Source organism: Muscardinus avellanarius (assembly GCF_963383645.1).
Source record: "Muscardinus avellanarius genome assembly, chromosome: 18".
NCBI lineage: Eukaryota > Metazoa > Chordata > Mammalia > Rodentia > Gliridae > Muscardinus > Muscardinus avellanarius.
This window is the reverse complement of record NC_137804.1, coordinates 13,346,469-13,369,970: the sequence shown is the minus strand read 5'-3', so window position 1 is coordinate 13,369,970 and position 23,502 is coordinate 13,346,469. Positions and strand designations below refer to the sequence as shown.

The window sequence follows — 23,502 nt, the reverse complement described above, 5'->3', positions numbered from 1 at the left end:
TTTTTTTCTTGCGGTACTGGGGATGGAACACAGGGACATTCTACCTCCAAGCTACACCCCAACCCTATTCTTTCTTTATTTTGAAACAGGGTCTCACTGAGTTGCAAAGGGCCTCACTAAATAGTATCTGAGGCCAACCACGATCCTCCTATCTCAGCCTCCCAAAAGCTGGAATTATAAGCGTGCGCCACCACACCTGGCATAAAATATTTTTTGACACCATAGGTTTACAGCTATCAGAGATCCCTACGACAAACTTCTTTTTCCTTAACCTAAGACATAGGACGATAGCCTAAGAGTAACATCTCCCATAAATTATGATGACTGGCCAGATGATTTAAGTTACCAAACACTTCAGCTTCAAAACATGCTTAACCCCTAAGATAAAGTGATTTGATTTCTTTCTTAATATTTTAAGAAATGTTAACCATGCCCAAACTAGTTTTACAGAGGAATAAAGATGCCACAGACATTTCTGACTGCACACAGGCTCTACTCTTCAGCGTGACTTCCACCACCAAGGACACAGAGGATGATACTATTCTAAGCCAGTGCTAAGCCTGACATTTCTCCAAGCTTCCCCACTACGCTCTGGAAGATTCCAATTTGTCTGTAAGCAAAATACACAATCGTAATGAGGTACATACAGGTAACTTCTTCTCCCGTCGAAATCGGTCCATGGTTAAGACAGCGAGGTCTTGTTTTTAACAGTGAGCTGCAGGGATGTCCCTTGATGATCCGGACAGTGAGCAGCTCTCTGATTTAGGTCACTGTGCTTTGTGGAGATGAACTCTTCTAAGTTACTTTTACAGCACAGCCAATCGCTGCCTTCTGAGTTACCTAATCTCCCAAGCTAATGACTACAACTCACACATGTCATAGCATTAGCAGATTTGGAAAGTAATATGCATCTTTAGAAATACTAAAAGAAGGACATGGCAACCAGTTTTCAAAGACAATCTTTCTACTGTTTTAGTACAAAAAAGGGCATACTCTAAGGAAATTTGTGGATAGAAGGGTGTGTGTGTGTGTGTGTGTGTGTGTGTGTGTGTGTGTGTGTGTGTATCTTAGAGAATACATTTTCTATATTATGGAAATTTTAAAGGAAACACCCAAAGATGTTTTTATGTGAACAGAACTTTGCCTTTATTACTAAATTTATGCTAAGAATTACAAACAGAATTAATATATTCTGGTCTATAAGTGTCCTTTTAATCATAAATTATGCAAAGAGGCAATGAGCAGCATGTCACATATGGTAATATATATTAAATTATAATGAAAAATAGCTAGTCTCAAAAATAAAATTTAGAGCCAGGCGTGGTGGCACACGCTTGAAATTCCAGTAGTTGGGAGGCTGAGACAGGAGGATCAGTTTTGTGGCCAGCCTCAGTTTCTTAGTGAGGCCCTCTGCCACTTAGTGAGACCTTGTTTCAAAATAAAGAATAAAAAATGGGATGGGGGATGTAATTTGGAGGTAAAATGCCCCTGGGTTCCATCCTCAGTACTGCAAAAAAAAAAGTAATAATAATTATAATAAAAAAATTTAGTGAAAAGAACGGCTTTGCTTTCCATTTTTGCAAATCTCTTTATAAACCTGAGTTAATAGGATACAACTTGATTTTCCTACCTACGTCAATCTGATGTTATTCACTACTTGATGGAAGAATATTTAAAAATCTAGGTTCATACAGATACCCTGGCGCAAAAGAGATTGTTTCATACCCTTTTCCAAATCAATAAATAATCATTTCTTTTTTTCTTTTTTTTTTCTTTTTTTTTTCTTTTTTTTTTTTTTCTTTTTTTTTTTTTTTGCAGTACTGAGGATGAAACCCAGGGGCATTCTACCTCCAAGCTACACCCCTAGCCCTACTTTTTATTCTTTATTTTGAAACAGGGTCTCACTCATTTCTTAAAAGGTAGCTGCAGAGCCCAGGTGTGGTGGTACACGCTTGTAATCCCAGTACTTGGGAGGCTGAGATAGTAGGACAGGTTCACAGCCAGCTTTAGCAACTTGTGAGGCCCTCTCTGCAACTAGGTGAGACCCTGTTCCAAAACAGAGAATAAAATAGGGCTGGGGGTGTAGCTCGGAGGTAGGATGCCCCTAGTTCAATCTCCAGTACCGCAAAAAAAAAAAAAAAAAGAAAAAAAAAAGTTGAAATCTAAAGACTGTATACCATTATATCCAAATCCATTGGTCTATGCACGTTGAATGGATCTAGAATTTTTGGAAAATATGTGTTCCCTGGGTATCAAAGCTTTTCCAAAGTTTTACATTATAAAATAATGTTGAAAATTACTTTTGTTAATAATACCAACAATGTTACTAGTTAAGTCCAAATACTGAGAAATTATTCATGTTCAGGCAGGATCACATATACGGGTTTTTCAAAATTCTAGTTTTTGCCAAAACCTTGAGTTAATACTACTGGTTAAAAAAAAAAAATACTATCAGTTATTTTTCTCAAGGTTAACTGGTTCACTTATAACTTTTTTTCTTGAGGAATATCTGAATAGCCATATTCTGTCAGCTGTTTAAACAGAAATGGTGTTCCATGAAAAAAACCCAGCAAGCTAAATGCATAATCCAAACAATCAACCCAGTGGGTGCTTTCTCTCCAGACAACTTCTGTAGTGGGGTGTGCCACACTAGAATTTTTATGAATGTTTCCTATTTTGTCATTCATAATGTAACAGCAGCATGTATTCAAAGGCTGAAATTCAATAAAAGCACTAGTTTTCACTGTTTCATTGAGAACATTCGTAAGCGAAATTTTACTTTGTTCTTTAAACGGAGAGCATCTACTGGTGCTGTTTGCTGTGCCTGTCTGGTTAGTGCTCAAGCTCTGCAGCTGTGGTGACTACTGCATCTCCACTGGCACTACACATGTCAATACTGCAGAAAGGGCAGATGTCTATATTCATGAACATAGTTTTGACCTCAAAGGTCCCAGAAAAGATTTCAAAGACTCTTGGGGCCCAGGGATAGCATTTTGAGAACTACTGAGAAAGAGCAGGGCTTTAAAATACAGGATTGAAGAAGTGTTGTGGGTGAACTGTATTCTCTTTATTTTTTCTATGCTGGTTGCTCAATGAATACTTTAATACGTAGAGAAAAACAGAATCAAGATTACAAAGTATTAGGCCAGGCGTGGTGGCGCACGCTTGTAATCCCAGCATTTGGGAGGCTGAGACCGCAGGATTGAGATTCGCAGACAGCCTCAGCTACTTAGTGAGACACTCCACAACTTAGTGAGACCCTGTTTTAAAAATAAAAAAAAATTAAAATAGGTCTGGGGGTGTAGTTCGGAGGTAGGATGCCCCTGGGTTCCATCCCTAGTACCACAAAAAAGTAAATAAATAATTACCATAAGTAACAAAAAATTAACATAATTCAGCATAAATAATAAGCATGGAAAGTTTGCCTTAATTTGATTTCCAAAGATAAACTAAAGCAGTCAAGAAAAAAAGAAAAAGCCCAATAAAACAAATGGATACCTAACTGGGCATGGTAGGGCACACCTATAATGCCAGTACTTGGGAGGATGAATCAGGAGGATCGCAGGTTCAAGAACACCATCGGCAACACGAGACCCTCCGCAACCTAATGAGACCCTATTTCAAAACAAAAAGTAAAAGATAAAAAATAAAAATGAGGGCTGGGGGATAGCTCTGAGGTAGAATGCTCCCGTGCCAACCCCCAAGTATACCCCTCAAAAAGCAACAACAAACACAAATGGACACCGCCTCACGTTAAAACATTTTCCAATAGGTAACAGCTCTCATCCTTTTCACTGCTAAATATTACCACTGAGTTCACAGGGCTCGGTTTGGGCAACCATTTCAGTTTTAGCACCACTGAGTTAGGCTTCACCATGTAAGATCACCACCTAGTGGCTGTGACTAGAAACAGGAAATTGTTCTCTCCGGCTCTGCAGAAGGTGAACAGAAGGGCCTGGCCAGGGAATTCAAATTTTGAAAAAAGCCTAGTGCGTTGGCACACACATGTAATCCAAGTAGTTGGGAGGCTGAGAAAGGAGGGTCACAGGTTCAAAGCAGCCTCGGCTACTTAGTGAGGCCCTTTGCAACAGTGAATCCCATTTCAAAATAAAGAATAAAAAATAGAGCTGGGGGTGTAGCTCGGAGGTAGAATACCCCTGGCTTCAATCCCCAATACCACAAAAACTAAAATAAATTTAAAAAGTTCCTTCAAATGCCCTCAGCTTTTCAAGAATTTTGCTTATATTCCATATTTTGAAGTATATCTATAATTGATATACTTTTTAAATTTTATCGATTCATGTGCACTAAATAATGGAGAATCTAGTTCAAAAACAAAATATAGTCTAAGTAGGGCAAAAATTATTTTATCAAAATCTTTCCACAAGCCAGGCATGATTGCCCCTGTCTGTAATCCCAGTACTTGGGAGGCTGAGACAGGAGGATCGAAGGTTCGTGGCCTGCCTCAGCAACTTAACAAGGCCCTCCACAACTTAATAAACACCCTGCTTCAAAACAGAAAATAATATAGGGCAGGAGATGTAGCTCAAAGGTAGACTCCCCATAGGTTCAATTTCTAGTACCCAAAATAAATAAAGTTAGTATGAAAACCACTCAAAACTCATAAAAGAGGAAAGTAGAGTGAAGATGAGGCTTGTCTGGCTTGAAAAGCATATTGAAATACAACTGAAGCTAGGGGTAGCCTACAGGATCATCATTATAATCCTATTCTTTTCTGAAAACTTGGAGTTGGTAGCATTGTTGTACAAGAGACATGTTTCCGAGTTTATAGGTTCAGACATTACATGCCAGGTTGCTATGAGCCTCCCATCAGCTAAGGTAAAGGCCAACACTGTTTGCAATGACCTAGATCCCCAGTACCCCTCCCCCAAAAAGAGGCCTTCCAGAAAGAAACAAGATAAAAAGTAACCACTGTCCTTGGAATGTAGCCCTATTTTTCCTTCCTTTTTTCTTTGTGATCCTCACACACATGCTATTCAAGAAGCTGACTGCTGAGCCACACTCCCAACCCCTCTGCCTTTCTGAAAGCTACCGAGGGGCTGTGTGCAGCTCGGGGGTAGCACACTGGCCGGGCGGTGCGAGGCCCTGGGCTCCACCCGCACCGCAGCACTGCAGTGAGACTCCATACTGAGACCCGACCATACAGACTGACGATGCCGTTACCGTACTCCTGAATTAAGGAAGCGCTAATAGTATTCACTAGTGCTATCACACAGATGGAGGTCTCGTCTTTGGCTACCATTAGAAAGCCTTAACTAAGAAAATAGGCAAGAACTAAAATATAAATGAAAGCCAAATTATGGTTTAATGTATGGTTTAATTATGGTTTAAACCCGGATGTATTTAAGCTTAGGCTTTTCAGTAGGAACGTAATTCTGTGCTGCTCTCGCTTCCTCTAAGACATTCAAACCAGCAGTCACTTCTCTGACTTCAAGAACTTATTCTTGGTCTTTTCTATTTTGAAACTGTTGTTCCTTTTGCTCTACGACTGGACAGGGTTGGGCCACGCAGCTGGATGGCTCTACTCAATGGATGCTCAAAGCAAGCGCACAGGTGCCCCTCCCCAGGTATGAGAAACAAAAATGCTTCCACACACTGCCAAGTGTCCCGGGGGCAAAAACAATCCCTGACACACACCACACACACCACACACACACACACCACACACACACACACACACACACACACACACTTCACTCTCAACAAAGAAAATACTACTGAATTCCAGTACTTTTGAAACCTCAAAGGTCAGTATGAACACACACACAGGCAAAGGTAAGCCAGCACCTTCATCCTTTTATAAAAACTGAATTCCACACTCTAAAATACATCTTGAACTTGAAGAGTTTTACTACAAATGCCTGTTCTCTGTGCATAATAACCAACTACATCATGAGTAACTGTATTCCGTATAATATCCCTACCGCAGTTTGAATAAAATGTTTTAGATGAAGGATGAAATTCTTTTTATATATGTGTTTGGGGTTTTTTTGGTGGTGGTGGTACTGGGGTTCCTGGAAACCCATCTACCTCTGGGCTATACTCCCAGACCTATTTTTTATACTTTTTTTTTTGGGGGGGCAAGGTCTCTTAGGCTAGCACGGCTGGCTTCGAACCTGCGTGATCTTCCTGTCTCCACCTCCCAAACGCGGGGATTACAAGCATGAGCCACCAAGCCCACCACCTAGCCCGGCTATATATGCACATTTTAAAAACATTACAAGGCATGCCAGGCATGGTGGCGCACGCTTGTAATCCCAGTATTTGGGTTCCATTATGGTTGGTTGGCACCAGTGCTCTGGGCCTGGGGTAAGGCAGAACAGCAAGGCAAGCGGTGCAGCAGAGAGAGCTGCTCCACTCACAGCAGCTAGGAAGAAGTGAGGGAGAGAACTCTGGGAAACTATAAAGTAAGCCATCAAGAACGTAGCTATGGTGTGAGTTCTTGATTCCCGGCACCATTAAAAAAAAAAAAAAAAAAATAGCCAGGCGTGGTGGCACTCACTTGTAATCCCAGGACTTGGAAGGCTGAGACAGGAGGATTGCAGTTCTCGGACTTTGTGAGGCTCTCCACAACTTAGTGAGACTCTGTTTCAAAATAAAAAAAAAAATTAAAAAAAAAAAGGACTGGGGTGTAGCTTGGAGGTAGTATGCCCCTGGGTTCTATCCCCAGTACTACAAAAAGATAAAAAAAAAAAAAAAGGGCAGTGGGCTATGAAATATCACTACTTAAAACTAAATATAAGGAGCTTTAGTGCCATTTTCTCTTTTGTAATGAGGATTGAACCCTGGGACACTCCAAATCCTCCCTAGCCCTTTTGATTTTGAGACAAGGTTTTGTTAAATTGCTCAAGCTGGCCTTAAACTTGCAACCTTCCTGCCTCAGCCTCTCGAGTAGCTGGGATTACAGGTGTGCACCACCATGCCCAGCTAGTGCCAATTTTATATCAGTCTTCAACGTAAATGATTCCCTAGTCAATTTATAAGAAAATGCATGTTAATAAAAACATAATATGCATTATTCTAAATTTCTCAGTTGCCCTTATATTATCAACTAATTCTTCAAATGGGAAAAGAGGCTTCATTAAGTATCCTTTATTACTACCTGAGGGTATGTGTGTATGTGTGCAGACACAGGTTCTAGAGATTTTTATAACTGTGTTCCACTCTATACACTTCCACTCGTTCCTTTACTCAATCATCCAAAAACACTCATGAGGTACCAGGGACAGAATGTGCCAAGACTCAGAGATAACAAAGACTAGAATGTTCAGATAACCAACATGAGCACAGTGACAGGAGGAACCAAAGAGAAAGCAAGACAACAGAAAGAGGTGGGACAGTGGACGCATACACACAGTCCTTTCAGGCCCGGGAGTTCTTGGAGGCTGGGAGCCAAGTAAAAAGATACTGTGTTCCTCCAGGCCAGAGAGGATGAGCCCTCAGCTACAAAGTCCACGGAACTAAGGAAACAGACCAACTCCGGATTAAGATGCGGGGTCGGCTGGACTTGGTGTAGGGACAAAGGGAGAGGAAAATCAAGGCTGTTGCTCACGTTTCAGCCACTGAGCAATCAGAGTGGTTCCGTTCACTCCAGTAAAAAGCACAAAAAGAAGGGAAGGTCTGATAGGTTCTGCGTAAGAGCCGCTGCGCAGAGTCATCCCAGACGGTGACCCAACTCCTTTCTGATGGCTTCTTCTCAGTCTCAAGTAGGTGAAGTGTTTGCTGGAATTGAACCGTAAAGGCACGCAGCTTGAAGAGAGCTGAAAGATGTCACGTGTCCACTGAACAGCACAGGAGATAAGATTAGAGAGACACTGGAGTGCTTCCCTGTATGAGCTGCGGATACGGAGGAAAACATGAATTTAGAAGGTGTCTCAGTCAGCTCTCTCATTGCTATTACCCAACAACTGACCTCACAATCTACAGGAAGGAAGATTTATCTGCTCATGGTTTCTGCGGAGATTTTTGGGTTTGGTCCATGAGGTAGGGATCCGCAGAGCTCAGCACACAGTGGCAGAAAGCAGAGGAGAGCACAAGGCTGGCCCAAGTAACAAAGAGTGGCTAGACAGTCAGGAACCATCTCTAATCACCACGGCCAGGCCCCACCGGCCTGGGCTACCACCAAGATACATCCATTACAACCAATCTATCTACCGATGAGGTTACAACCCCCGGGACTAAGTTACATCAGCTCGGGACACCAACTTATGTGCTCTTCTGGGGGCCGTTCTATGTCTAACTAGAACAGGGTACCAGTCTGTGACTCTGTGTGTGTAACTTTATCTTTCCAGCTGTTTGAGCAGCCCCACCACAAACCTAATTTAAAGGATTAGAGGCCTATTAAAATGTTGAATACAGCTGGGCGTAGTGGCGCACACTTGTAATCCCACTACCTGGGAGACTGAGACAGGAGGATCCCAGGTTTGTGGACAGCCTCAGCTTAGTGAGGCCCTCTGCAATTAATGAGACCCTGTTTCAAAATAAACAGATAGAAAAGTAGTTTGAAGTAGAATGGCCTAGGTTCAAACCCCCGACACTGCAAAAAAAAAAAAAAAAAAAAAAAAAAAGAATAAAAAGAAAAAATAGGGATGGGGGAGCAGCTTGGAGGTAGGATGTCCCAGGGTCTAATCCCTAGTACCACACACACAAAAAGAAAGCTGAATACAGATGACACAATGATTAGCATTCTCAAGTCCTGAGAGCGTGAAAATGAGGCTGTGGATTCTAAACCAGACAGGGAAGGTAGTGGAGACAGCAGGCAGGAAAAAGAAGTGACCAGACAGTACTCAAGTTCTAAGAACAAGAATTACAGAAGCAGCAGAGAGGTAGGGGCAGCACATGTAAAAATCTGAACTTAAGCATGGTGAAGAGCGGAGCCCAAAGAAGGAGGCCCACAGAATGGGAGTGAAGGTCCCAACGAAACCGCGGGGCAAGAGAAAGCCCAGCACTCGACACTCCATGAAAACTCAGGAGACAGGCCGCCAAGAAGTGTACTCAAAGCAGCTTTGATGAAGGCTGAGGAAGCCTCCACCTCCACTCTCCATCCTCAGGGACTCAAGGGCCTGGATGAGGAGGGCCGGGGGACCAAGGTGGGGGGCAGGGTGGCCACAGCAGGACTCGGGACTTGTCTTGATTTCCTCAGCAGGGCAGATGTCCCCACACTGAGGAAGTGAGAGCAGTTATCAGGAAGTCGCCTTTAACTTCAAAGAGGTCTGTTTCACTAGCAGGTGTCAGAAGCCACAAGCTCAAAGGGTGGAATGGAGGTTGGCCGCTCACACGCACTCTTACCTAATCCAAGACGCCACGTGGCCCTGAGACCTGCAAGAAGGCCTCAAAGTCAACACCCACAGCCCAGGAGCAGGAGTCAAGAGCAGGGCCGAGGAAGATGTGAGGTCCTAACACTGGCTCCACTGAGGACTTCCCCACTGCCATTAAAAGCTCAAACACACTGATCACCCTTGAAAATCTCTTAAAGGAACTGGGTCTACAAGGCCACAACTAAAAGAAGACCTGGTGTAAAGTTTAAAAACACTTACATCCTTCCATTATGTGATTTTTTTTTCCTGGTATGGGGATGGAACCCAGGGGCATTCGAGCTCCAAGCTATCCCCCCTACCCTGTTTTGTATTCTTTATTTTGAAACAGGGTCTCACTGAGTTGTAAAGAACCTCACTAGGCAGCTGAGGCTGTCCGTGAACCACTATCCTCTGGTCTCAGCCTCCCAAATGCTGGGATTACAAGCGTGCGCCACCACGCCCGGCTTCCATTATGCGATTTGTAACTACTACCTCTTTACAGCTCAAAATTCAACACACAGGTCAACAACAAAAGCCACTGCGCTAAAGTACTAAATTAACAGTTCAGCTGATAGTCTTAGAAAAACTCACTTTATCCAATTCCTGCAAAATAATTTAAATCTTTTAGAAATAATCGTTCTGCTAATTTTTGAGAAGTGGTTGTCAGAGAGTAATTTCAGAAGCTTAAAAATACTTTTTATAATGCCAGGTGTGGTCCTGCATGGTTGTAATCCCACTACCTGGGAGGCTGAGACAGGAAGATCGCATGTTCACAGTCAGCTTCAACAAAGTGAGGCCTTCAGTGAGATCCAGTTTCAAAAAAGAAGAGGGGGGCTGGAGGTGTGGCTCAGAGGTAGAATAACCATGGATTATATCCCCAGTACTACAAAAAAAATTTATTATAAAAATAATGCATAGCCAGGCGTGGTGGCGCACACTTGTGATCCCAGCATTCAGGAGGCTGAGACAGGAGGATCGCAGTTCGCGGACAGCCTCAGCTACTTAGTGAGCCCCTCTGCAACTCAGTGAGACCCGGTTTCTAAATAAAGAATAAAAAAACAGGGCAGGGGGTGTAGCTCGGAGGTCAAATGCCTCTGGGTTCCATCCTCAGACCCACAATAAATAAATAAATAAATAAATAAATAAATAAATAACTATATACATGCAGCCAGGTATGGCAGCACATGCCTATAATCATAGTCCTTGGAAATCTGAGACAGGAGGATCTCAGGTTTGAAGCCACCCTCAGCAATTTAGTGAGACCTTCAGTAACTTAGCAATACCCTATTTCAAAATAAAAATGCTGGGCATATAGCTAGAAGGTAAAATGCCCCTGGGTTCCATCTCCTATACAAAAAAAAAAAAAAAACCTCCAATCAGATTCTTCTACTTATTTTAAATGTGCGGGGAATCAACCATCCCTAATCAAGCGAAATCCAGCGCCAATAAAGTACAATCTCAACTGCTTCTATCTGAAGTCCATAGCCATAAACAAAGAAACACTGGCACTTTAAATATAAAACAATCCCTTGTGGCTAACACATTCAATATTCATTACTTAACCTTTTAAAGCATTTACTGTGAATTCGATGCAACTAGCCGATGACAGAAATGAAAACTTAACATAAAAATAAAGCCAATGAGCCAGGTGTGGTGGTGCTTGCTTATAAATCCAACATTCGGGAGGCTGAGACAGGAGGATCATGGTTCACAGACAGCCTCGGCTACTACTTACTGAGGCCTTTTGCAACTCAGTGAGACCCTGTTTAAAAATAATGAATAAAAACTAGGGCTGGGGGTGTCGCTTGAAGGTAGAATGCCCCTGGGTTCCATCCCCAGTACCGCAAAATAAATAAATAAATAAATAAATAAATAAATAAATAAATACCAATGATGTAAAACTGGCAGTTTGCAATTTTTCACCTGTGATCTGAAACGGTGAGATTTAACCTAAAAAAATCTAAAAATCTCTCCCAGCTCCCATTAAAACCGGTATCTTCCAATAACTGCCATCATACCACCAATATAGTTTCAAATTCTGGTAGGACCACACTTTGCTAGAGAATCATTAAAACAAATGAATGAATGTAAATAAGACAAAAAATAAAAAGGAAGCCGGGCATGGTGGCGCACGCTCGTAATCCCAGTACTCGGGAGGTTGAGATGGGAGGCTGAAGTTCACTGCCAGCCTCAGCTATTTAGTGAGGCTCTCTGCAACTTAGTGAGATCCTGTTTCAAAATAAAGAATAAAAATAGGGTTGGGGATATAGCTTAGAGGTAGAATGCCCCTGGGTTCTATCTGCAGTACAGCAAACAATAAAAATAAAATAAAAGGACTAGGGATATTGCTCAGTGGTAGAGCACCGCTGGGCTCCCCCAGTAAAGGGGACAAAAGTCTGAAGAAGCTTGAAAGATGGAGATTTAAAAAAAACAGCTATCTTTTTTTTTTTTTTTTTTTTTTTGGTGGTACTAGGGGTGGAACCCAGAGGCTTTCTACTTCCAGGCTATACTCCCAGACCTTTTTTATATATTTTATTTGGAAACAGTCTCGCTAAGTTGCTGAAAGCCTCACTAAGTAGCTGAGGCTGGTTTCGAACCTGTGCGATCCTCCTGTCTCAGCCTCTCAAGCGCGGGGATTACAAGCGTGCGCCACCACGCCTGGCTAAAAAAAGACAGCTATCTTAAAAAAAAAAAAGTTAGAAAGTTCAGAGTCTGTCCTCTTTAAGTGAAAAGTTCCTACTATGACTCACTGTTCGAGAAATCACATTTCTGCAAAATGTAGAGGCGGCCTAAGTATCTTAACCCCATAGCAGTCAAGGCTGCAAAGTTCATCTCAAAAGTGCTATGTATCGCTAAGTTGTTTAATGATCCAATGATTCAAATATATATGTATAAAAATCTTAGGAAGTGAGTTTGCCCCCGGGGGCCACCTGGTGGCCGATGAAGGCCATGACACTCAGGTGCGTCAGAAACCCAGCCATGTGCTTGAGGGTTACCCCACCTCCTATTATACCCGCCTGCAAAATGAGGGTTTGGACTTGTGATTATTTACTGAATTTCCAATTAATGGGAGGGGAAAAAAAAAGCTTAACAAACTAAAATGAAAGACCAAATGAATGCCAATTTTAGTCTTGAATGAATCCCTTATTCCTCACAAAAGGGAGACCCACTTGCCCAGACACAGACTCATCACAGAAACCTAGCCGAGGATACGAACAGCATATGCAAAAGCGGACAAGGAAGCTCTTCCTGGAAAAGTTGGAAGGTCATGTGCGGACAATTAAGAGCGAAAGAAAAATCAGTCCTCAGTATTACTGACAGGGCCCCACTGGGCCAGAGCGCCGGCTGGGGGCAGCACCTCACAAACACTGCACGGACCGGGAGGTCCGGGAGCAGGCCCTGAAGGACGAGGGTCCGCAAATCGCAAATCGCAGACTTAAAAGCAGATGAGCAGGAAAAAAAAAAGTCCATTATGTAAGTAATAATTCTGAAGTACCAACTGAGTTAGCACAATAGCCAACATCTGATGTGGGACTTGACCCCTCTCTGCCATTGGTGCTGCTGGAAACATGGTTGCAGAAAGTCACTGCTGTTCATGAAGAAAAAAACTGAACAGGATTAATATGAGTGAAATACACAGTTCACTATTAGTAAAGTATTTAAAATTGGTGAAAATAAATTTTCATTTTCCTGGTGCTCAATACTCACTTGCTTAAAACCTTAGGTTAAAAAAGAGAGAGATTTGTAATCCCAGTACTTGGGAGGCTGAGACAGAAGGATCACAGGTTCAAAACCAACCTCAGCAACTTAGTGAGGCCTCTGGCAACTTAGCAAAATCCTATTTCAAAGTAAAATAAAGTAGGACTGGGGATACTACTTTTTTCTCAGGGGTAGAATGTCTCTGGGTTTAATCTCCAGTACCATACACACAAAAAAAAGTTAAATATTCTCTTACTTTGATCTGGGGATATGGCTCACTGGTAGAGTACTTGCCTCTCATTCTGAGGCACTGATGAAACATCTTACTTTAGAATCAATCAAAATTCCAAAACGCATTGTATAAAGGAATACTGTCTCCTATTGGCACCTGTATCAAGTAAGATCTTTTTATGTGTGTTTTTGTTTTTTGGTTTTATTCGCAGTTAACATCATAAAAACAATGTTGACAGGCATAGTGGTGCCAGGCATGGTGGTACACGCTTGTAATCCCAGCATTTGGGAGGCTGAGACAGGAGGGTCGTGGTTCTCAGACAGCCTCAGCTACTACTTAGTGAGGCCCTTTGCAACTCAGTGAGGCCCTGTTACAAATAAAGAATAAAAAATAAAAAATAAAATAGGGCTGGGAGGGTAGCTCAGAAGTAGAATGCCCCTGGGTTCCAACCCCAGTAACGAAAAAAAGAATAGCAATATTATTCATTACTTAGCTGACTGAACAATTAAACAAAAGCTTATTCAATTCCAAATTTTATGACTCCATGATATTATCCTAGCATTCATTCATTGAACAAATATTACTGCTTCCTAGGTATAAAGGTCTAGAATTAATTGAAAACTTAGACCCATGGAGACCGCCTATAACCCCACCACTTAGGAAGGTGAGGAGGAGGATTGCAGGTTCAAGAATAGTCCCCCCAATATAGTGAGAATCTCAGCAACCTAAAGAACTGTGTACTTCACTCACAAAAGGGAGACCACTTGCCCAGATACAAACAGACCTTTCACACACCATACAAGTAGAATCATCTACTATGGCTGTTAAATGGTGTTGACAAAAAGAGGCACCAATGAAAAATGGAAGACAAAGAGACACAGTTTGACATCAACCACGAGTTCCAAAGAGTGGTCTCTTGCTAACTGCAGGGCTTGGGCAATGTTCAGAAAATCTCTCTGTCCACGAGTTCACACCTGTAACACGGGGATGCTAAAGTCCACGAGATACCTAATATGATGTACGCTCAGAGTCCGCTTCTCTACAAACTCAGTTCCCCGATCTTCACTGGCCTGCGCTGCAACAAAGAACGAATCCATAAAGCCTAGACCAGATTTACACCAAGGTATAAATGTTGTTAAGTTTATAAAACAAAAATTAGGTAGTTCATATATGTTAAAATGTATTAAAGCTGGGTGTGGTGACGCTCACCCTTAAACCCAGTACAAAGGATTGCAGGTTTGAGAACAGCCTTAGCAAGTAACTCTCAGCAACCTAGCTAGACGCTGTTTCAAAATAAAAATAAACAAATAAACCAGGCACTGTGGCGCACCCTTGCAATCCCAGTACTTGGGAGGATGAGATAGGAGTAACACAGGTTCGTAGTCAGCCTCAGCAACTTAGGCCCTCCACAACTGAGTGAGACCCTGTTACAAAGTAAAAAAAAATAAAATAGGGCTGGGGGTGTAGCTCAGAGGTAGAATGTTCCTGGGTTCAATCCCAGCTCCACAAAAAAATAAAATATAAATATAAATAAAAAGGGCTTGGGGTCAAGATAAGAGGTAGAATGCCCCAGAGTTCAATCCCCAGTACCAAAAAGTGTGTGTGTGTGTGTGTGTGTGTGTGTGTGTGTGTGTTCATCTCTTTCTTGTGAAATAGTTGGTATGCTAACCTATGGCATGAAGCACTGTAATAAATTATTCCATTTTACTTAATACGTACAGGTGTTCACGTGGCTCAGAAAGTGACCGTATACAAGGAAGCTCTCCTCCCGCTCCTGCCTCAGTCCCTGCTCTCACTCACCTCTACATCAACATTTTTGTTTCCCATTTATCCTCCTCATATATTTATACAAATGCTGGTAAGTACAATGACACAGATTTATTTTCCCATTACCGAAAAGACACTGCAGCATACTCAAACCCACATCTTGCTTTTTTTTTTTTTTTTTGCTTTTTTTTTTTTTTGGTGTGGTACTGAGGATGGAACGCAGGGGCATTCTACCTCCGAGCTACACCCCCTGCCCTAGTTTTTACTCTTTTTTTGACACAGGGTCTCACTGAGTTGCAGAGGGCCTCACTAAGTAGCTGAGGCTGTCCAACAACCACGATCCTCCTGTCTCAGCCTCCCAAATGCTGGGATTACAAGCATGCGCCACCATGCCCAGTTATCATCTTTTTTGATAGTCAACTGAGCCTAGATAAGTCTTTTTATACAAATAAATCATCCTTATTCATCCTTTTGTTTTGTTTCTTGAAGTGTGTGTGTGTATGTATGTGTGGTACTAGAGGGTAAAAGAAGCATTCTACATCCTAATATATCCCGAGCCCTTTTTATTTACTTTGAAAGGGAGTATCTCTAGATCACTAGGAGTTTCGCTATATTGCCAAAGCTGTCCTCCAACCTGTGATCCTATCATGGCCTCCCAAGTACTGAGATTAGAGCCATGGGCCACCGCGCCTGGCTCTCCTTAGTTTTTAGTGGCTACAAGATCACACAATTGTGGACAATATTATTTACTCAACTACTGCCCTATTTGGCTGCTTTGAAAACATCTTAAGTGGAACATTTCCAAATATCTCTTGTACTGTAACAAGATGACTTCTAATTTAGAGAAAAAGGTTTATCTTTTTTTTTTTTTTTCCCCAGTATGGGGGCGGAAGCTAGGAGCATTCTACCTCTGAGCTACACTCCCAGCCCTATTTTTTTTTTTTTATTCTTAATTTTGAAACAGCATCTCAAGTGAGCTGCAAAGGGCCTCATATAGTAGCTGAGGCTGTCCGCAAAACGCAATCCTCTGTCTCAGCCTCACAAATGCTGGGATTTCAAGTATACACCACCACGCCCAGCTCAAAAAAGTTTATCTAAAAGTGGTCTATAAGCCGGGCATGGTGGCGCAGGCTTATAATTCTAGTACCTGGGAGGCTGAGACAGGAGGACAACAGGCTCAAGGACAACCTTAGCAGTGAGATTCTCATCAACCTGGAGACCATATTTCCAAATAAGCAATAAAATCGGTCTGGGGGTGTAGCTCGGAGGTAGAATACCTCTGGGATCAATCTCTAGTACAAAAAAAATACAACATCTTATTGACTTACTAATTTATCTTTTGTAAGAACAATCAAGAATTGCCAACTCATCTGCCTATATTCCCTCAATATTTATTTATTTTAGGATTCCTCAGCATCTTTAATCTACTGCTATGCATTGTGAATCTCAAAAAGTGCAATTTGAGACATTCCCAAATTTATTTGGCTACAGATGGTGTTTTGGCAGAATCTCCTATAGATCTGGTATTTTATAAAACAAACTGAAATGGTATATAATCATTATTGACAACTATTTAAGCAAAATATAAACTATGAACTTCTAAAGATGGCCTGAAGTCAAACTGAGCTAATATTCAAAATACATTCTTTAGCTCTTTTTTTGGATTATAAACCCCTTTGAGATCCGAATAGAGCTAGTTGTAAAACTATTTGACCCTCTTCAGGAAAGAATGCCCAGTAGAGTATGTTTCATCAGCTCCTAGGGGTCTGAGGCTCATCCTCAGACTCCAATGTCATTATCTCTCTGTTAAAAACAAATTCAGAAGCCAAGCACATGCTTATAATGCCATAATCCCAGTATTTGGGAGGATGAGACAGGAGGATCACCGGTTTGCAGCCAGCCTTGACAGCTTAGCAAAGCCCTCCGCAACTTAGTGAGACCTTGTCTCCAAATAAGAAATAAAATCAGGGTGGGGGTTTAGCTCAAAGCTAAAATGCCTCTGGGTTAACACACACACACACACACACACACACACACACACACACACACACACACACGGCAATTTTAGCCTGGTGTGGTGGTGCACACTTGTAATTCCAGCATTTGGGAGGCCTGAAACGGGAGGATCATGGTTCCCAGGCAACCTCAGCTACTTAGTGAGGCCCTTTGCAACTCAGTGAGACCCTGTTTCAAAATAAAGAATAAAAGATAGGGCTGGGGGTGGAATGCTCCTGGGTTCAATTCCCACTACTACCAAAAAAAAAAAAAAAATCCTTTAAGTAACAAAGTTTTGCAAAGAGTCATTTTACTACTTTTACAATACTAAGACTTACACCTAAAGCATCATCTATACTAGGCTCCCTAGTCTTGTTAGTTTTTTTCAGGCAGGGTCTCACCAATTGCCTAGGGTGGCCGAGAAATTGTGATGCTCCTGCGTCAGCCTCCCAAGTCCTGGGATTACAAGAGTGAGCCACCAGGCCCGGTCCTGAAAGGATTCTCTCAGTGGCAACACCTGTCATACTTCCATGAAATTCAATGGGAAGAGTCTAGTATACATAAATTTTTTCACTCTTACTTTTGTTGAACACATGAATTCTTTAGGTAAGAGGATTTCTGTATATTTCAGTATAAAAAATATTATTACTTTCCAGAATAAAATATAGCATTAAGCTGAAAGCATTCTGCACATGAAAAGGACATAAAGGAAACATAAACGTGCCAAGTATTAATTACGTGTGTTACAGCACGCTGTGAGAGAAAAAGATTTTAAGTTTTATCATTTCTCTCGTGTTCTTTTTAGAAACCATTCCACATTCCCAATATAATAGGATACAGGCACCTTCCAAAAAGGTGCATCTGTTTTCAAAGGTTCATCCCTACCTGGGCGTGGTGGCGCACATTTGTAATCCCAGTACTTGGGATGGCAGGTTTTCGGCCAGCCTCGGCTACTTAATGAGGCCCTCAGCAACATAGTGAGATCCTGCTTCAAGATAAAGAATAAAAAAGTAGGGCTGAGGTGTAGCTTGGAGGCAGAATCTCCCTTGATTCCACACCCAGCATCACAAAAAAAAGGTCTATCCCTTCCCCGAATTCATAATCAGAGATCATATACAACTCAACAGCTTCTCCAGATTTGGCAAGTTGTCAGAAAATGGGCACTACCATCCTGGGAGGGCAACAGAGGCTGAGAGGGAACTGGGGGAGAGGGGCCGATTTTCACACTGCCTGCAACGTGAGCAAAACAAGCACCAAACGACACCAGCCCACCTAGCATTCTCTGCGAAAAAAACAAAGCATATTTAAAACATTAATATGTTTTAATAATATGTTTTAAATATGTTTTAAATAAGCCAGGTATAGTGGAGCATGCCTGTAATTCCAGTACTTGGGGGGCTGATGCAAAACAGGAGGATCGCAGATTCAAGGCCAGCCTCAGCACCTTAAGATTCTCAGCAACTTAGTGAGACCCTGTTTCAAAATAAAACGTAAGAGGGAGCCAGGGGAAAACCTGCCAAGTGCCATGTGCATGTATGTCACTATCATTATGATTTACATGATGATGTGGGACTAAAATGCACCAATAAAAGTATATAAAAAATAAAACATAAAAAGGGCTGGAGGCAGCCGGGCCTGGTGGCGCACGCTTGTAATTCCAGCATTTGGGAGGCTGAGACAGGAGGATCATGGTTCACGGACAGCCTCGGCTACTTAGTGGAGGCCCTTTGCAACTCAGTGAGACCCTGTTTCCAAAAAAAAAAAAAAGAATAAAAACTAGGGCTTGGGGTGTAGCTCAGAGATAGAATGCCCCTGGACTCAATACCCAGTACCACCACCACCAAAATAAAGTTAAAACATTAGTATATCTTTCCTGCATTGTCAAAAAGGTAGTTTTGTCCTTCACTTCATTAGCCAAAAAAATACTGCTTAAACTCATTAAAATCTAAACTACTACTTAAGAAAAGTTGAAATACTTAAATACATCAACTTTGAAGGAAATTTGAAAATCTGCTTACAACAGCCCAAGTAAAGCTTGGCTGTTTAGCATATCATCTCCAGATAAAACACAAATCTGTATCAGAACCACATCATTTCCCTGCTCTGAGTGCTCAAGTGTTTGACCACTCTCTTGTCTTAGAAGATGGAGCCCATGGAAGGAATTAAGCATCCTTAATTTAGGCCCCAGAGCACTGGCCTGGTTGGCTGGACCTCTGGCCTCAGGAAGACTGAAAACCAGCAGTGCTAGCCTCTAGAACACAAGGCTAGCCAACCACTGACCCTCAGTGGCTTATCACCATCAGAATTACAAGTAGTTCGTAGGCCGGGCGTGGTGGCACACGCTTGTAATCCCAGCGCTCGAGAGACTGAGACAGGAGTATTGCACAGGTTCAAAGCCAGCCTCAGCTACTGAGTGAGATTCTGTTTCCAAACAGTATAAAATAGGTCTGGGAGTATTAGCCTGGAGGTAGAAAGCCCCTGGGTTCCACCCCCAGTACCAAAAAAAAAAAAAAAAAAAAAAAAATTACAAGTAGTTCAAAACAAAATAGTGCAAACAAAAACAGAGGTAACTCTCACTGTAAGCTAGAACGTAAGCTCTACTACTGAGAAGTGCTTACTGTGAAACTGAAAATACTGCGGGCAGAAAAAAGGAGTCACTACAAGAAACCATGATCAGCAAGAGGAAAGTGCACTATGAATCCAAAACTCCATTGATCCCGGACTGTAACATCAACCTTCTGAAACTCCAAAGGCACCTTTACCTAAATGGCCCATTTTATCAGTCACAGATCCTATGCACTTGAAGATCATACTTTAGGTTAAATACAGTAAAGAACGAGAAAGAAAGAGGAAAGCAACCCATTACAGGATGTTGACAAGTATAACTAGAATATACTGGTTACACCACATACCACTAAAATAATATACCAGGCTCCTCCGACACCAGGTTACTTTGGCTTTGCATTTTAGCCCACTCACCAAGACCATAGTGCAACGAAACAATCTTCACACCCTTCGTGCTCTTAAAAGAAAACCTGTGTACTTCCCAGTTTCAGTAACCTGACAAAACAATTCTTCAATCCAACTCAATTGTCCCACAGTTTCACTTGGACAGATGACAGATTTACTGTCTCTTTCTTTCTTCCAACTCCATATATTAGGGCCCAAATTCCCCAAGGTGAAAAAAAAAAAAAGGTAACTAAAATCCTGGTCATATCCAGGGGGGATGTGATCTAAAACTATCAAAATCGAACCGTTCCCCAAGGGAATGCTTTCTTACAGACCTACAAACACCTTCCCCTTACTCATCACCAACGAATTCAATCTGAGTTGTTAATATCTTTCATTTTACCCCACTGGCTATTTTTTTAAAGTAGTCCTAACAGACTCAAAATGTTTTAACTGGCCCTCACAAATGGAATAAAAATGCCATCACCGGGTTCACTCCACATGCCAAAACCAACTTAATAAAGCTAGGACCCTGGCTACCTTTGTCTTATCTGTCCACTCCTGGCACCCATGAGATACTTAATATCCATAAAATGAAAGAAATCATTTAAGAAATTTCAAGTAACAGTTCCAAATTTCAGTGGTAACAGAAGTGTGTTGTCACTTACTACTTACAGAGAATAAAGCATTTGCTAAATCTTCAGAAGCTTCTAAATAGGGCTATTTGTTATGACAAATTAACCTGTACTAGAAAATAAGAATGTCAAGTTCAACTAATTATTTTGAAACAGGGTCTCACTGAGTTGCAAAGGGCCTCACTAAGTGGCTGAGGCTGTTCCCAAACCATGATCCTCCTGTCTCAGCCTCCCGAATGCGCCCGGCAAATTCAACTAATTCTATGTGATACCCACGATGAGGCGTACGTACCAAAGCAAAAGTTGCACGTAAGACAAATGACTTTCTTCCTCAATGCCACAATGAGTGAAAATTATAGAATTTTAAAGAGAAGAAAACTTAGAGTCTAAATTATGAAACAGATGGGCTCCAGTTTCAGAGTAACATAAACTGCCACCAACTCATTCAAATTTTCTGCATAATTACAAACCTAAGGTGGTATTTTGTGAATATTAATTCTCTTCTACTTTTGGGCTGTGCTAAACAGTCTGCTGAATTATAGCTAACAAATACCATCATCTCTCACTTTTTTTATGACTTACATTTACGGGGGGGGGGGGGAAGGATGAGAAAAGATTTAACTTTTTAAGTGCCAATACTCTACTCTTTCTAAAGACTACCTCAATCTACATTTGCTGTGCCCCCGGTCTATTTTTAGACAAAGAGCTTACTGTATTTTATTTCTATTACTGATCTGTATAGACTTAACCCTGGCCATTTTTATCTTCCCCAATATAACCTTCCAAAGCTCTCTCATTATGCAATTAATTACAGTACTGAGGAGTCCGGCGTAGTGGTGCACACTTGTAATCCCAGTACTTGGGAGGCTGAGACAGGAGGATTGCAGGTTCGCTGGCCAGCCTCAGCAACAGTAGTGAGGCTCTCCGCCAAGTTAATGAGACCTTGTTTCCAAATAAAAAACAGACTCAGGGGTGTAGTCCAGAGGTAGGCCTCTGGGTTCCATCCTCAATGCCACCAAAAAAAAAAAAAAAGTGTTGAGAATTCCTTTGCCATCTGTCTCCCCAGATTTGAATGTAACCTCTATTAGGGTTAGGCTGATTCTGTCTTGTTGGACAGTACGGAGCAGGTTCCCACTGGTGTTACACTGAAAGAATGAATGGTTTTGAAGGCAGCCGCCTTTGTATGCTGCTTCTGCTAAATGAGCAATATCTGAGAACACATCATAGTTTGTCTAACTTTAGGACAACTCGGATGCTTTTTACTGTTCCACTGAACACTTGCAAAAAATGAGGTTAAGAACTATTAGAGAAGACGCTAGATAGCTGAGTCAAAGGCCTCAGGAAGAATCTGGAGGAAAGATTCCTTAGGCGTCTGCAGTATTCCATCCCCTTCGATGTCAATGAGCGTCCCAATAACCACTGCTAAAAGACTTCACTGTCTGGAGACTCCGCTTTCAACTCTGCTTTTAGAGCAACTTATAAAGGCACACTCGGAAACAATGAATGACTACTTTCCCGGCCCTTGACAATCATCTCAAAACTAAGGGGATGGGGGGGGGGGGAGAGTAGAGAGAGAAGTCTGAACTAAAACTCAGATAAAAACACGTGAAAAGCCATTCTTTTCCTGTTACGTGTGAAAGACTGGAAAATTTCCCCTGCAACCTTCCCTCCTTTGCCGGCCCGAGTAAATTGGAAGTAGGAAAAAAATTTTAACACCCCCATGTGTTTTGAATCACCAAAACCGGGAGGGAGAAGGAAACCACCAGGGTGAGGGCCCACGGACTCGACTCCAAGCAGGAAATGAGGATGGACCCCGTGGTCCCATCATCCTACAAGACATCCCCGACCTGGGGAGGGGGGAGGTGGACCCCGACTCCCTTTCACCCTGAATTCATCTCGGCGGGGAAGCCCGACGGATGGAGCCGCGGAGGGGAGAGGACGCGGGACGCGGACACCCCGTCCCTCCGCTCGGCCGGCGGCAGGAGGATACTCGGGTTGGTGCCAGAGGAGGAGGAGGAGGAGGAGCCGGAGGCAGGGCCGGCAGCCCCGGCCGCGAACGCAGGCGGCTCGTCCACGCGGCCGGAGAACTCGCCGAACAAAGCGCGGGCGCCGGGTGGGGGCCGCGGGCGGCCGGGGAGGGGGCCCAGCTGCCCCCGCCGGCCGGGCGCAGGTGGCGCGGGTCCCCCGGGGGCCGCGGTGGTCGTCCCGGGCGAGCTCGACTCCGAGGATGCCCGGCGGGATGCGGACCCCGAGCCGGCCCGGCGCCGCCCGGCCCTCGCACCCGCGCCCGGCGGCCACACAAAGGGGATGGCGAGCGCGCCGGCCGGGGGCGGAGGCCGGGGGGCCGCGCCGCGCCCCGCCTTTGTCTGCGGCCGGCGCCCTCCCGCCGCCGCCGCCGCCGCCGCGAGCCCCCGCGTTACCCGGGTGAGTAGCGGTCTCATCTGCTCGCCGGCCCCGTCCGCCTCCATGGCCGGCCGCGCCGCCGGCTACGGGGCCGCCCCGCGCGGTCCGACCGCCGCGGCCGCGAGCCGCGAGCGCGGGCACCGGGAACGTGCGCCCGGCGCGGGGAGAGCCGGCGCCCGAGGAGCGCGGCGGCCGCGGGGCTGGCTGGCGCCGGAGCGAGGCCGCGGCGTGGAGCGTGGAGCGAGGACTGAGCGAGCGCGGGGCGCGCGGGGCGGAGGAGGGAGCCGCGCGGGGCGGGGCCGCGGCCGTGACGTCGCGCGGGCCACGCCCCCGCCACGCCCCCTGCCAGTTTGGCACTGCCAGCGCGCCCGCGGGCCCCACCGCCGGGCCACCCGGAGGTGGGGCGGGGAGAGGCGGACGGACGTCTGTCCCGGCCAATCGGCGGCCCGCTGGTCCCCGCACGCGCCGCCCCCCGGAAGGCCCCGCCCCTCTTTGTAAAAGTTCC

General features: G+C 43.7%; 1 protein-coding gene across 14 annotated transcripts in view; it reads right to left on the bottom strand.

The window, feature by feature from the left end:
- The window catches only part of SLC4A7 (solute carrier family 4 member 7), a gene marked incomplete at both ends in the record, with an annotated part of 104,111 nt that extends 81,049 nt beyond the window's left edge, over positions 1–23,062 (bottom strand). For 12 of the 14 annotated variants that reach the window (XM_080715931.1, XM_080715940.1, XM_080715937.1 and 9 more), the window contains one exon: positions 23,015–23,062. In XM_080715931.1, the coding sequence (XP_080572057.1) occupies positions 23,015–23,062 (48 nt within the window). Of the gene's footprint in view, positions 1–647; positions 681–23,014 lie in introns of those variants that run through there. The other 2 variants (XM_080715941.1, XM_080715936.1) reach the window with 1 other exon arrangement.
- Between the last annotated feature and the right edge of the window lie 440 nt (positions 23,063–23,502).